The sequence below is a fragment of the Aphis gossypii genome, chromosome 3 (assembly GCF_020184175.1).
Source record: "Aphis gossypii isolate Hap1 chromosome 3, ASM2018417v2, whole genome shotgun sequence".
Lineage (NCBI taxonomy): Eukaryota > Metazoa > Arthropoda > Insecta > Hemiptera > Aphididae > Aphis > Aphis gossypii.
The window spans coordinates 24,367,981-24,382,823 of record NC_065532.1 but is presented as its reverse complement, the minus strand read 5'-3'; the positions used below and the strand labels follow the sequence as shown (position 1 = coordinate 24,382,823).

General features: G+C 24.3%; 1 protein-coding gene across 3 annotated transcripts in view; it reads right to left on the bottom strand.

Moving 5' to 3' along the window:
• The window catches only part of LOC114130088 (ankyrin repeat and death domain-containing protein 1A-like), an 80,373-nt gene that overhangs the window by 32,405 nt on the left and 33,125 nt on the right, over positions 1-14,843 (bottom strand). For 2 of the 3 annotated variants that reach the window (XM_050203431.1, XM_050203430.1), the window contains exons 4-5: positions 5,664-5,762; positions 4,368-4,466 (exon numbers count right to left, since the gene is read on the bottom strand). The exons of the other annotated variant lie outside the window; for it this stretch is intronic. In XM_050203431.1, the coding sequence (XP_050059388.1) occupies positions 4,368-4,466; positions 5,664-5,762 (198 nt within the window). The remainder of the gene's footprint in view (positions 1-4,367; positions 4,467-5,663; positions 5,763-14,843) is intronic. 3 annotated transcript variants of the gene reach the window in all.

Below are 14,843 nucleotides of genomic sequence, written 5' to 3'. Positions count from 1 at the left end.
GTATCATCTGAGGTTCCATTACTATGTACTATGAATACCAGAATAATGGGAGGTATAATAATCTGGGTCTAATTTTAATTTATGCTCACCAGCACATCAATTGCCATTCACTCGATCGACTATTTTGTAAACCTAATAGGTATACAAATGTATTATCATAAACCACAACTGTTGTTGATTATCTAATCTTGCAATAATTCTGTGCCCAAAATAAATTATTATTGACCTCATGAGTATAAATATAAGCAACAGCCGGAACGAGTAAAATTAGCCTGTGGTTTATTAAAACTTTAAAATTTTGTAAACATAGAATTAAATTAAAATAATAATAATAATAAACATAAAGTAAACAAATTATTTTTAAATTAGTTGTTTTGTTTTGTCCCTAAAAATGTATATTAATGTAATATGTAATATTTATATTTATAAACACACGAAAACTGTACGTATCTAACAAGAAAAATACATTAAATTGCATAATTCCATAGTATATTGTGATACTATACCTTACTACCTTAAAGTTTGTGCTTACTTAATTTTATTTTATTTTTGTATAAACTGTTTGATTTATTATTAATTGATTATAATTTTATGAATGCACATGCCCGTTGTTGAAATTTTACAAATATTCATGGTTCTATGTAAATGTATATACATCCAACAATTATCCACAGGGTTAATGAAAGTGCTAATAAAGAGTGCTTATGAATGAAATTGAAATTAAACGTTTCTACAAACTTTGACTGTATGTTGTTAATAATTTACTGTAGTTTTGTGTAATAAATTAAAAGTACGTATTTACGAGGATAGGTTCAATGATTCGACTTTACTTTATGTAGGTATAGACCATTATCAGTGCTGCTTTTAATGGTTTTTACTCGAGTGATGTCACGTAATTTGTGGTTTTAAACTTAGAATTATATACGTGTAATAGACAGCTGAAATTCGAAGGTTTAAGTTGTAAACATAATTTTCCTTGTAAACATAGTAGGAAGAAACGTGTTGTAATATTAAAGACGGATATAAATTAAAGGTCACTGTCTTGACATCTGTAGTATCCATTTACCGTACTATATAAAAGCGTTAATTATGCAACTTCCAACTTTCAGGGGAGCTAATGATGATTATGCAGCGGCCGCCATTGCTTATTTACATACTAGTAGCGTGAATCGACCGTGTTTTTAAATGTCACGACACTAATACCATGTACCATGGTGGTATCATTATTACGCAACGTAGTGGAAGGAAAAAACTCGCAATATTATAAATATGTTATATGATAAATTTTTATATTATATTTATATTATATATATATATATATAAAAAAAACAATAACTTTTCGACTTTACGAGTTCGTCATCAGACTATGGCGCACGCGTTCATCTCGTACCCACGAGAATATAAAATAATAATAATATATGTGTTCGACTTTAACAGTATTAATATATTCGACATCAGTGGCGTATAGTATATAATATTACATAGGTATACAACAGTAAAGTTTAACCTTTTTACAGGGTACGAGTGCAAGAAAATAAACAATTTTATTATGGTGACATTGCAAAATAATGCAAGCCCGCGTTATGTTCACCATCAAATATTTTACACCCTGTAGAGTTTTGATGACTCGAACTATAGTTGGTTAGTTCCATCAATCTACAATTTATTCGGCAAAAACGAACGAGTTTATAATATGGCCTGACACGAACATTATTCACTCGTGTAAATTTTTTTTTATCACCATAATATATAAAAAAATTGAAAAAGTGGGCAAGTGGGTACCGTTCTGCTGTACATTAAGGGGTGGGGTTGACCTCGGACTAGGGTAGGTTAAATTTGAATGCAATGATAGTTATCATTGTATACGAAAAACGATTCTGAACGAAGATGATTTGTCAGCCTAGGATATAATTTCCAGTGGTTAGTGAAAAAGGTGGTTTATGTTTTAATGGCCTGAATACACCAACTTTTAAGTTCTTTTATAATTATTGTAAGCTAAACTTATGAAAAATCTTGTATTAAATTTTCAACTCTTAGCTACCTATACAAAAAATTTTATGAATTTTGAACTACAAAATAATTTGCAAATGTAAACTAAATAAACTAAAACTATTTAGCGAATAAGAATATCACCGTAGTAAAGAATAATATAGCAAAATAATTTTGAATCCGAGAAAATGTTTTACAGTCACGAATACTTACATGATTTTTACATTAATCTTTGTATGCAGTACATTCAGTAAAACCAATTTACTTTTCATATACATTATGGTAAACTAATATTGAAATTGATTGACTTATTATCATATTAAAAATTTTCAATGAAATATCGATGAGTTTTTAGTTTATATTTCTCTTTTTTCAACACAATAACATATTTAATTAAAATATTTGTGTAGATAAATATAATACAATATTTTTGTTTTTGTATCAACAAAAAATTGATAGGCTACAGCTCTCAATATTTTTTCTTTGGAATTAATCATAAAAAAAAAAAATCTTTAATATTGGTGAATAAAGAATAGGTTATAGTTGGGCCAACGAGAAGTAAATTTTCCATGCACCACAAATATGAAAGACAGAGATAACTCTTATCCATGCGAGACACATATGAAAAACAAATATATATGTGAAAAATAAAATGGATAAAACAAAAATTTAGTTGACACATTTAAAACATAAAAGATTTTATCAACGAAAAAAAATCATATTATTTTCATTGTAATTTATTTAATAATTTAGTAAGTTTCACTAATTTGCTATAAATAATTTTTAATTAATTTAAATATATTTTAAATGACGAATTCTCTTAACAAATACTTTATTTTTGAATTACAACTAAATAGATAAAAATACGGAAATATCATATATTTCATTTAAATTATCTAATCCCATTAAAAATTAAACTTAAAATGTCTAAAAAAAGGTGTGTACAAGTATTTCATACTTTATTAGCCAGAGCTTATATAACTTATATAGATTTTGAAACCTAATATTTTAACCAAGTATAAAATAATTAAAATAAATCATTGAAAAATAATTAATTAATTCAAATGCATTTAAAACAATAACATTAATCTAAATATGTTTTCAATTCTTTGTGTATAGAAATGTATAACTCGAGTTACATTGAAATGTTCTTAAACTGTCCGGATTATTATTTTTTTTGGAATTAAATCGAAAATGTTAAAATCGTTGAATTATTAAACTCAATTATATATATAAACAAAAAAACAACTATACAAATTTAATATAAGTTTGTGCTATACTTATACTACATAATAATATAATACCTAATAATAAATAAATATTGATAAATGATTATTATAAAAAGTTTAAATCATAGCTGTATAATATTTTATTTTTCCACGATTTAACTTATCTTTGTTTTTAAATTTTAATTTATAAAAAACATTGGGAATTTAGGCATTTTTGAAAACTCAAAAACAAAATACAAAATGTTCTAAAAGGATTCGATGAAATTTTTTCTTATAAAAACAGTATTGATAACGTAAAGAAAATTCATCTGTCATCACCATTAAAATGAAGAGGATTTTACTGGAATGAATAACATCAACAAACGTTCTAAAGCTTGAAAAGATAATGACACTTGAACCACTTTTACATTCACATCAACTAAGAATATACATTGACACTCTAAGATAAATATATCAAAGTACTGTTATACTCTTTTATTGAGGTTACTTTCATAAGGAAAATGTTAAATAACCAAGTGATATTTTATTAATTACAAGTTACAATTATGTACAATATTTTTCATTTTATTATTGCATTTGTTTTTTTAAATCAATATTATTGTACAAGTGTTTTTAATACGTTTTTAGAATTATTTATATATTATTTGAATTATTCAGAAATGAAATATGATGAGAATATCGAGTTTCGGTATAAAATGTTATTTTTTATAGCAATATTAACATGTTGGATACAGAGAATATTACAAATTTGAATGCGTCACGACTATGGGAACTGACTGAAAAGTAAATAAAAAAAGCATTCTAACGACGCTAGGCTGCGCACTAAAAGGTCGATTCAGAAAATAGCTTGAAACGTAAGCCATCTTAATAATAAATAAATAAATAATGGAAAGTAAAAAAGGTAGACACCGGTTCGCATTACTAAATTCAAAAGTAATAATTTATAACTTTCTGGGTATAAAAACAATTTTTAGTTAAATTTTGTTTATTATTAAGTATTTAGAAGAAAAAAGTCAATTTTTTTCAAAACAATAATATTACGTACATAGCAATCGAGTGAATCTACGTAGTCAAAATGTAATTTTGTTCTACAGGTACTATACGCATAGGCATATTATTATTATTATTATTATGACTTTTGAATCTCACCTTATTTATTGTGTTTACACTCGCTCCGTAGTTGATAAGCATCTGGACAGCATCCGTGTGGCCATGCCAAGCAGCCATTAATATCGGACGCATCCCGTACTGAAATATTTTAACCGACCAATTTATTAAATTTCACACGTACAATAAGGTTTTAATTGAGTAATTTAATGCTTATAGTGTATTTGAGGCAAACATGCGCTGCACAGTCTTCGCGATAGGATCGTAATAATCAAAGATTTTCGTAAAATAGAGGTATGACTATTATATGCTCACGGACCACGGTTAATGATTTAAAATTTATAATTAAAAAACAGATACCTAATATACCATAATTATATTTTTTTTACAGAAATATTACACAGTTTGCGTGTATAACTTAAATAAACACTCCGAGTATATATCGAAAAAAGCTTATAACAATTGTGTACAGTTATATTTTATAGGTATCATTTATCATTTAAAATTATTATTTTGAAAATTCTACAAACTTTATTCATTATATTAATAGGTGTAATACTGATAATATATGAATCATTAAATTAAATTATTAACAGTTAAGCTATTGTATTGAACACTATTACCTAGTAATACTATATCTATACTATGTACATACTTATAATAAACAACAATTTTAATTTTAATAACCCGTTTAGTTAGTAAACACATTAAAATTTTAAAGTTTTTTTTTTTTTTTTTAATTTTAATTTTAAATGTAAATATAATTTATTTAAATAATATCTCGTGTTTTGATTATATTATTTTTAATAAAAAATACTTATACTTAACTTAAATTTAAATGTCAACATTTATTTTTGATCAAACTTTCAATAAACAAAAAAAAACAGCTTCACAAATGATAATTCATAGAATTTATGCTATAATTATACAATCTTTCTAGTTCATTTTATGAATTCAATTAAAAAATATAATTTGGTTGACGCTATTTTAATTTTGTTATAATACCTTTGTAAATTAAAAATATTTTTATTTGAAAATTATATAAATAAATTTCAAATGTGCCATCAGGATCATTTATCGACTAAAATAAATATATAAAATAAAAGTATTAATATTTTATTAAAGCTATATGATTATAGTATTTATAATGCTAATTGAAATTTATTATATTCAACACATAACTACGTATTAGGTTAATAAATATAATTAAAATTGTAATATATGTACCTACTTTTTGTATACTATTATTAAAATTGTTATTTGTAGTACATTTTGATAAACTATATAATTTAGAATTTAAATACTATGTACATAATATATTATAATGTATTTAATTACTTTATCTTTGGCTTCAATATCACACTTCGCATTTATGAGCATTTCCATGATTTCAGTATTTCCCCTTGAAGATGCCCAGTGAATAGGCGCTCTTCCATACTGAAATAATAAATTATCATTATACGAAATACTTATTTATTTATATTAAACATAGATGGATTTAGTATAACCAATATTAAAAGAAATCATGTTATTCAATTTTATTACTGTATAATATACTCCTATAACCAGTGAGGTATTTTTATTTAAGTTTCAACTAAGAAATCTAATAAGATTAAGTAAGGAGTTTTTATCTATTTTTCTAAAAAAAAAAATGTTTAAATGATATTGCATAGACATAATGTATATAAACCTATATAATATAACCTAAAATAATAAAATTAAAAACATTATTTACACTTAAAAATTTAGAAAATTTATTTTCATACCACATATATTATTCAAAATAAATAATTCATCTAATTACATGATTAATAATAGATGAAATTATTAATTGTAATTAGTATTCGTAAATCTGTGGATAATTTATTTATTTAATGTGTCTTTAGATTTTATTATTTAAAATAATAATAAAATAAAAATAAAGAAGAAAATAAAAGATAAAATCACTGCCCATAAAGTGAAAACCAGCACATCCGTGAAACGGTTTTAAGATCCCAACGCGTCTCTCAAAACCACAAGGGTTTAAAGAAAAATGTCAAATGCTATACAGTTTACTTTTATCCCAGATTATCCATGGTAAGTTAGACACTAAAACCTATAAGGTTGAATTTTCTCCTTTTTTTTTTTTACTTTATTAAAAATAAACAGCATGAGAATAAATTCACGACACATAGGTACTTACATTAAAACGAAAACCGCTTAATGCACTTTATAGAATTAATTCGATACCATAATATAATATAATATGTAAACATTTAAATGATATAAAAGGGTTGTAATTGAAAACTGAAGTTAGATAAAATATAAAATATTTAAATAATTAAAGTAAATTTATATTTTATGACAGTAAAGTGTATGGCTACTTTTAACAATATTATATGCGTATTTATTACTATAATATTGATCCATGTATTATCTAGGTAATTATATTACTTACTGTTAGTTTTTCATTGTCTATAAAATCCATGTTAACCTCAAAATTTTAAACACAAAATTGAAAATAAATAATTTGACTGAGTAAACTAAGTTCTAATGTTTTAAATAACATGTAGAGAAAATAAAAATAAATAATTTATTTTTATGTATAATGATTTACCTCAATACAAACTAGGTAAATCCTATCCATTTGGAGTTAAGAATGCATATACATGACTGTTAATTCAGTTTAATTGTTATCATGGAAGTTAACACGAATTTGTAACATGTTCATACTTACTAAAAATATAATATACATTAATACAGGTTGAAGTCACAAATATTTATTTGCTTTATAATATGCAGAGGAGTTAAAAAAAAACCTGTCAAATCATTTTTTTTAATTTTAAAGGATTACATATAAAAATAACATTCACATACACTTTAAATAAAGTAAGTTTGTTAAAATTATTTTAAACACAATTACATTTTAAGAAAACAACTTATTTTAATGTCACTAAGGTCAAGCTTTTTTCAAAATTTATATTTTGCATACATGTCATATTTTTAATTGAATATCTATATTAACATTTTTTAATGCATATTTTATTAATTCTAGTTAATGTTTTTTTCATTTTTTAGTAAAATTTAATATAATATGTTCTACATTTTTAAAATAGTTACAATATTGCAGAAGCAGAATAATTTAAATTTTGATCAGATTTTCATTCATACATTTATAATTGTCTTTATAAAATACCTGATACACTTTTTAGTTAAATAATATACTTGCATAATATAATACATTTTTGATGCACAAATAAGTTCATATTCTACAATAATTTTTTTCATAAAAACCAGGCTCGTTATGAATTTAAAATTTCATTAATATTATTATGAGCCACTATAAAATTGTACCATCATTTTAAGTCCAGGACTATGGAAAATTTATTTCTAACTTGATGATACAGTTAAACCAAAATTTTCGTTATGCAGTTATGCAAAATATGTGTAATGATTTATGTATTCAAGAAATTAGAAACCATTTTTCAATAACCCCAGATCTAAAACAATAGTAAAATTTAAAAGTTGCCCTAATAATTTTAATATAAATTAGAAATTCATGAAGTGCCCAGTTTTTAAGAAAAAATTATTTTAGAATATGAACTAATTTGTGCATCAAAAATGTATTATAATATGCAAGTTTGTAATTACTTACTAAAAAATGTTATTACTTGAGTTTATTACTTTAATAGAAACTATTTTTAATATTTAACAATAAAAAGGCTACAACACCATCATTTACCAAAAGGCAGGTACAAGCCGAGGACAAAGGGGGCAACGCAACAGTTTCTGATACACAATCTTTTTTTTTTTACTTAATAAATATCATTGCCTCCCCCATTTCTCTAATCTGTATCTGTCTTTACAAAATGTCTAATGTCAGTATTTGGCATCTCGCTATGTAAAACAATACAATTTAAAATTAAAATACAATATGTTCTTTTACTACTTTATATTAAAATTAATCATAAATCATAAAAATAAATACTTAGTAGCAATTTAAATATAGTAATTAATCATAGATATTAAGATACCCAAAGATTTTTTTAAATTATTTATTTGATTTATACTAGAATATTAACTTAAATTATTTAACAATACCTAAATTTCTATTTTTACTTATCAATGCACCAGCAAGCCATAATATTTCATATTTATCTTTTAGGTTTAAAACTTAAATAACTCATGTTTTAACCTTATTCAAATCTATGTATGAAATATCATACAAATTACAATACATATTTTTCATTTACAATTTTTAGTTTTATATACAAAATAATTGATAATAGTTTTCCTCTGGAATGTTGGTTGGACTCAATTGATAACATTTCTTTCAAATTTAGTTGATAAGGTATCTAAAAAATACAATAAAAACCTAATAGATTCTTAAATAATATTTCACTTATACTTGGTAGGTACTAAGTATACAAACCATATTTTTAATTTTGTTGCCTGTTGAAATATTAAAATCCAATATTTTTATTTTTATTGTTTCCAGTTGTAAATTGGAATATTGTTTTAAAATTTATCAATCAAATCATCTGGATATTTTTAGTGAATACAAATAATTTTAGAATATTATTATGAAGAATTTTAGTATGGGATAGATTTTCTGAAATGACATTGACTATAGAGCAACTATCATTGTTATAGGCCTACTGGATTGTATTATCAAAGTATTAATCATATTGACTGGAATAATAATTAACAAGTCAATTGTCCATATAAATTGTAATACAAATTGCATAGAGCTGATGTATTAACTGAAATCAAAATGTTTAAAAATAATGATAATAAAAATTATTTATTATAGTTTTTACATATAACAATATGGTGACCAGAAATACTATTTTTTGAAACAAGTCCTAATGTAATTAAAAATAAAATAGTATTAATTATATGACATTGTAATCTACATTTTAACAAAGTTTTGTATTAATTTATTCAAATTTTACAACTGGTATTTTACCTTTAAAAAATAACTAAAATATTTATAGCTAGGTACTTTAGTTTAAGTTTACTTAAATTTCATAGAATTGTTATCATAAAGACACACATTTAATGAGCTGAAATAATAATTTTAAATAATTAGTTTTTTAGTACCTAGAGAATAATAATAATCAAAAACAAAAATAAAATTTTTGTAGGATATGACTTATGGTCTGTGATAATATTATGGGCAAAATGGGTATATGCATTGGCAATTATGACAGAGGAGAAGCTAAATTTTAAAATGTACTTTTTTTAAATTTTTATATCTGGTCACCATACATATAAATACAAAATAAGTAATACTTAGCAATATTTAATAGGACTTTCCAAGTATCCAATTCACACGCGTAATCTCAATTTAAATAGGTACTTCTATGTTAAATTAAATTAATAAACAAAATAAAATATATTATAAACAACACACCATGACATATTACTATAATATAATATTAACTGTTATTTCATGTTATTTTATTATAATGCTGATGTCTGATGTACTATGCATCACTAGATTACTACAATAGTCATACTACATTGTACAATATGGCGTACTGTAAGACGTTATTAGTTACTACGTTAAGTAAAGTTGTCAGTTGTCACGAGGTGTCGTGTAATCATAAAACATTATATAACTGAAATCTGAATGATAGCTTGCCATTTGCAGATCTCGGATATGTACATATTATTATACATAAACATGAACCTAATACTAGGTAATAAGTATAAGGTCTATGATATTGGTATTATTGTTTTGTGATTATACAGGACGCAAGATTATTATTTTGCTTCATAAATTTAATGTTATAGGTTAGACGGAAATACAGAATACAGGGGTATTCTTAACTTTTGGCTTTTCATAAACACTAATCGGTATTATTAGAATGACTTATTATGCATCATCGTCGGTGTCGGTAATCGAAAGCGATAAGTGATAAGCGAATAATAGTATTTATAGTAGTAATTTTAGTCCAATTAATTATAATTATATGACAATTGATAATAAGCTATAACAGGTAATAACAGGTATAAAATCAATTATCACCACTTTCCGCTACACTATGGATCAATGATATCGAATTCATTACTTTAATAGCTACTGGACTTAACAAATAAAAATCCCAGTTCTAATTAATTAGTACTGATGTATAACATCTAAAAACTTTCTAAAACCAACCAACTTTGAGCAGCTATAACTCGACGACGGATCAATGAAAATTAAAAATTTTAACGTGAAAATTCATAAAAAAAATGTCTTTATTAATTTATGTAATTATTAATATAAGTTGCCGTTTGAAAATCAAAAGTTGATATTTATTTTACTATTAAATATACGAGTGAAAAAAATTAAAAATGTACGAGTATATAGCTGTAGAAAAACATGTATCTAAAAATTTGAACAATTTGAAAAAAAATCTATACTTTTTGAAATAATGAGTGTTGTTTGATAAAAAAATCACCTGTATTATGTATTACGAATTATAATTTATAACAACCAAAGTTTTATCTTATACTAATTGTTTCATTAGTTACTATTCTAAATAATAATTTATTTTATAAATTTTTTATCTATAGGGTTTATAGGGTACTTATTTTTAGGGCTAGGATTTATGTGTAAAAGTATGTTTTTAGTAAAATGTTTTAGAAGAAATGTCCACGAATCACTTCATGATTAGGTAAATTGTGGAGTTTTTATTTTGCATATTATTGCATAGCGTTAATAGCTAAAAATAATATTTTATTCATTTGTTATTTTTTTTTTTTTTTTTGAGTGTATATTTCATATTTTTTTTTATATTAGTTATATATTTTTTATAAACCAAATGCATATTTTACAATTGTATAAGTATATAAATCTTAGTCCTACTTATTTTGCTATTTTTGAAATGTAAAATTCTATATAATTTGATTTATTCTATTTTATACCAATACAATGAAACTGGTTCCTATTTTAATGACCTAATTCCAAATTTATTCTAATTAATCTATTATCAGATAAAATGGCAATATTGTTCATAGGCTTAAATATTTACTTTTAATTATTATTTGCTTGATATTATCATTTTATTTAATCTAACTGTTCAGAATACCAAAAAATAAAAATAAATGAATCAACTGTTTATACCTAATATAAATATTAGTTACACGTTGTATTTGATATTATTGTATAACTAAGTGTATTTATTTATCTTAAGTGTCATGTCTAACGTCCTGTTATTATTTGACACAAAATAGCAAAATAGCAATAAAGGCTCATCCCAGTACCTAAGGCATTAAAATAAAAAGTTTATTTCTTATATTAACATAAACGATTTCGCTATATACCGTAAGATTATGAGTTTTGTAAACTTAAACTGTTGGTAAAAATTCAACTAAGAAATTTATTTATATCTTGAAATTTGTTTTCGGTTTGTAGCGAACGCACTTTGAATAATCATGATGCGAAACACCGGATACTTAACATAAAAACCCGACCCATGATCCCTGTTCATGTTAAGCGTTGCCACTGCGTATTGATCCACAAACTAAAATTTTTATTTTTATTTATTTTTTTTTTTAGTACTCCTGCATTGTATACAAACTCATTTTGCTAGCATATACTCATATACCTATGCAAAGATGATAATAAAGTATATACTATGTTCAACAACGGAATTTGTTTTTAAAGACGTTTCCGTCTTAATGTCAATATATCTTTTTGCAATTTCACGATATTATACATTTGTTTATAAGTGTCAAAATATTTTTGCAATCAGTTTCTAAACTGAGCTTATTGTTTCATCTGGTGTATGTGTTTCAAAAACACGTAATGTGTAACAATTAAACAATTAATTAATTGTAACTTTTACAATATTAAAGTATATTATATAAATAATAGACTATTGTCCCTTTTTACTACCTATAATATTAAACAATGTTACACACACACACAAATAACATATTTGAAAAACTCAATAATTTATGAAAATCACAAAAAAAAAAAATTAATTAAACAGCAATACAAAGAAAAACCCCACTAACTCATATAAAACGCATGCGGTTTTCGATAATCAGATTGGATTCCGGGGAGCCAATAATGGGGATTGCTAAGGTAGACTTTTGAGTCTACTTTTGAGTTTGAGTTTTATTATTACGTGTGAAATCGGTCAGTTTTATTTTTTCCTCTAAATTGTCAACATCTATAACGGTTAGGTTACGGAAATTTATGAAGACTGAAGAACAGAAAACCTACTCCAATGGCGCCGAAAGACACCGCTGCTGCGTCGGAACCAAGGAAACAGCCGTCTAACGAACGATGCAACAACGTCTCGGCAACGGTGGTAAAATTAAGTGCAACAATGTCGCACTAAAAAAGTCCTTTTCTACATTTTTTTCCCCTCTAAGCCACTTAATCAAGTATATCTGTATCCGGGCACAATATTTACCCATTACAGTAGCCGCACGGCGGTGGTGGTTGGACCCGTCCATAAATTGTATAGATAAACCATGTTTTAATTTTTCGTACGTAAGACAACATTCACTTAACCTTCGCAGTGCCGATGCAACCCTTCATCCAATATTTTGTAAATTACCATGTAAAATAAAAAAAAAAAATGTAATACTGAAAACATTTATCGTTTCTATTATACAATTTACGGACAATCCACCACATTCCCGGAGTATTATTTCATATTTTAACTTATTATTAATATAATGTTTTTGTTTATTTTAACTACGTAGATTTGTATGACTTTCAAATAATTAAAGAAGTAAATATTGTAAATATTAATTTTTATATGTTAGGGGTTTTATGATAATCACTCATGAAACATCATTGCTTAGACGCAACATAGTATCTATAACCAATAAATATATGTATTTAAAAATAATTCTTCACCAGAATTCAATTATAAACTTGTTATTTTTAAATATTTTTTTTAACGACTAATATTTTTTATTACAATTACAGAAAAACATTTAAATGAATTGAAAAAGTATCTCTTCAAAGATTCTCAACCTTGAAATTTCTTTTCCTAATGATAATTTCCATACATTATGATATATTTTGAGTTTTCTATATAACCAAAAAGTGCCAATTAAAAAAAAATAAATATTGACTAATAGATATTTTCCTCGATTCTTAACTTTGAATCTAAAATACATTTTTATTAAAATCAATAGTTCCTTTGTTCTATGAACGATCTATAAAACAATAAAATAGTAGGTATTGTAAAACTTTAAGTTTATGAAACAAATAAAAATTTATATTTTAAAGTTGTTTGAAAGTGGTGACATATTGGAATTTTTTTTTTTTGTTCAATGTTAGCCGTACTTTTATTATATAACTTCAATACAAATAAAATACAAACCAAGTATGATGATAATATAAAAATACTCTAATAATCAGATTGTTATTTTTTAAAAAATTAATCAGTTATTATATGTTTAAAAACGAAAAATAAATATGAAATTATCATTTTAATATTTTACAAAAAAATTAATTAAGAATCGTAGTATATATTATTCCATGTAAAATATAAAATAATATCAAAGATACATTATTTAAATAATATAGTAAAAGCTGTAAATAAACAAGTTAACTATGTACTGTTCAATAACTGAAACATTATAAATAATTCTAGTTAATTCATTTTTATTTTTTTATTTTTTTTCAACGAGGTACTGCAAATTGAATTTGAATACAATATATTTCTGTATATTTATATTTTAAATTTATATTTAAATGTCCTAGCTATTATTATTGTACAAATGTGATTGAGAATAATTTTCAAAATAATTACATGATAGTAAAACATGAGAAAAAACAGTCCTCTCAATGATAACAATTCTATAAATATTAACTCTATTTCACATGTTAATTTTATCTTTAGGGTTAGATCAAATATATTTTTTTTTCATACATGGGTTAATATCTCGTTTAAACAACATACGATAAACGTAATTCGTGATAACTGATTGAAAATGTAATATAAAATATTCAAATTCAACTTTTTTGACCGCATAATATATTATACTGCATTACCAGTGGTGGATATAATAAGACGTATATATTAACCACTATTGGCTTATATTTTAAGACGTGTTCCGCATATATATTCCATATTGTTTTTTACATGGTTTGTGAACAAAGTACATCCCAGAATAAAATTACGAATACCCCGATGTCAAATTACCTCAAAAATTATAATATTTTTATATTCTTCAATTCATACGACACGTTTGATTGGATGATATAATAATATGAAACGCTATTTTGTTAGAAAGTAGCTGAGTATTGTACTCTAACCAGTATAAAGGCATTTAAATGCCCATAAATGATTTGGATTAAACCCTCTACCAGATAATTGGGTGATAAAATGTGATCGCGATGTGACAGAATTGAATTCAGTATTCGTGTGGAAGTGTAGCCAGTATTCGATATATTTATATATATATTCATTGTATTGGTATCCAATTATAACAGCTCGGGTACAAACAACTTAGTTGCTTAAATGTTGATCAAGTTGGATTAACATCAAAAAATCACGCACGACAGTGAAGTAGCGAAAT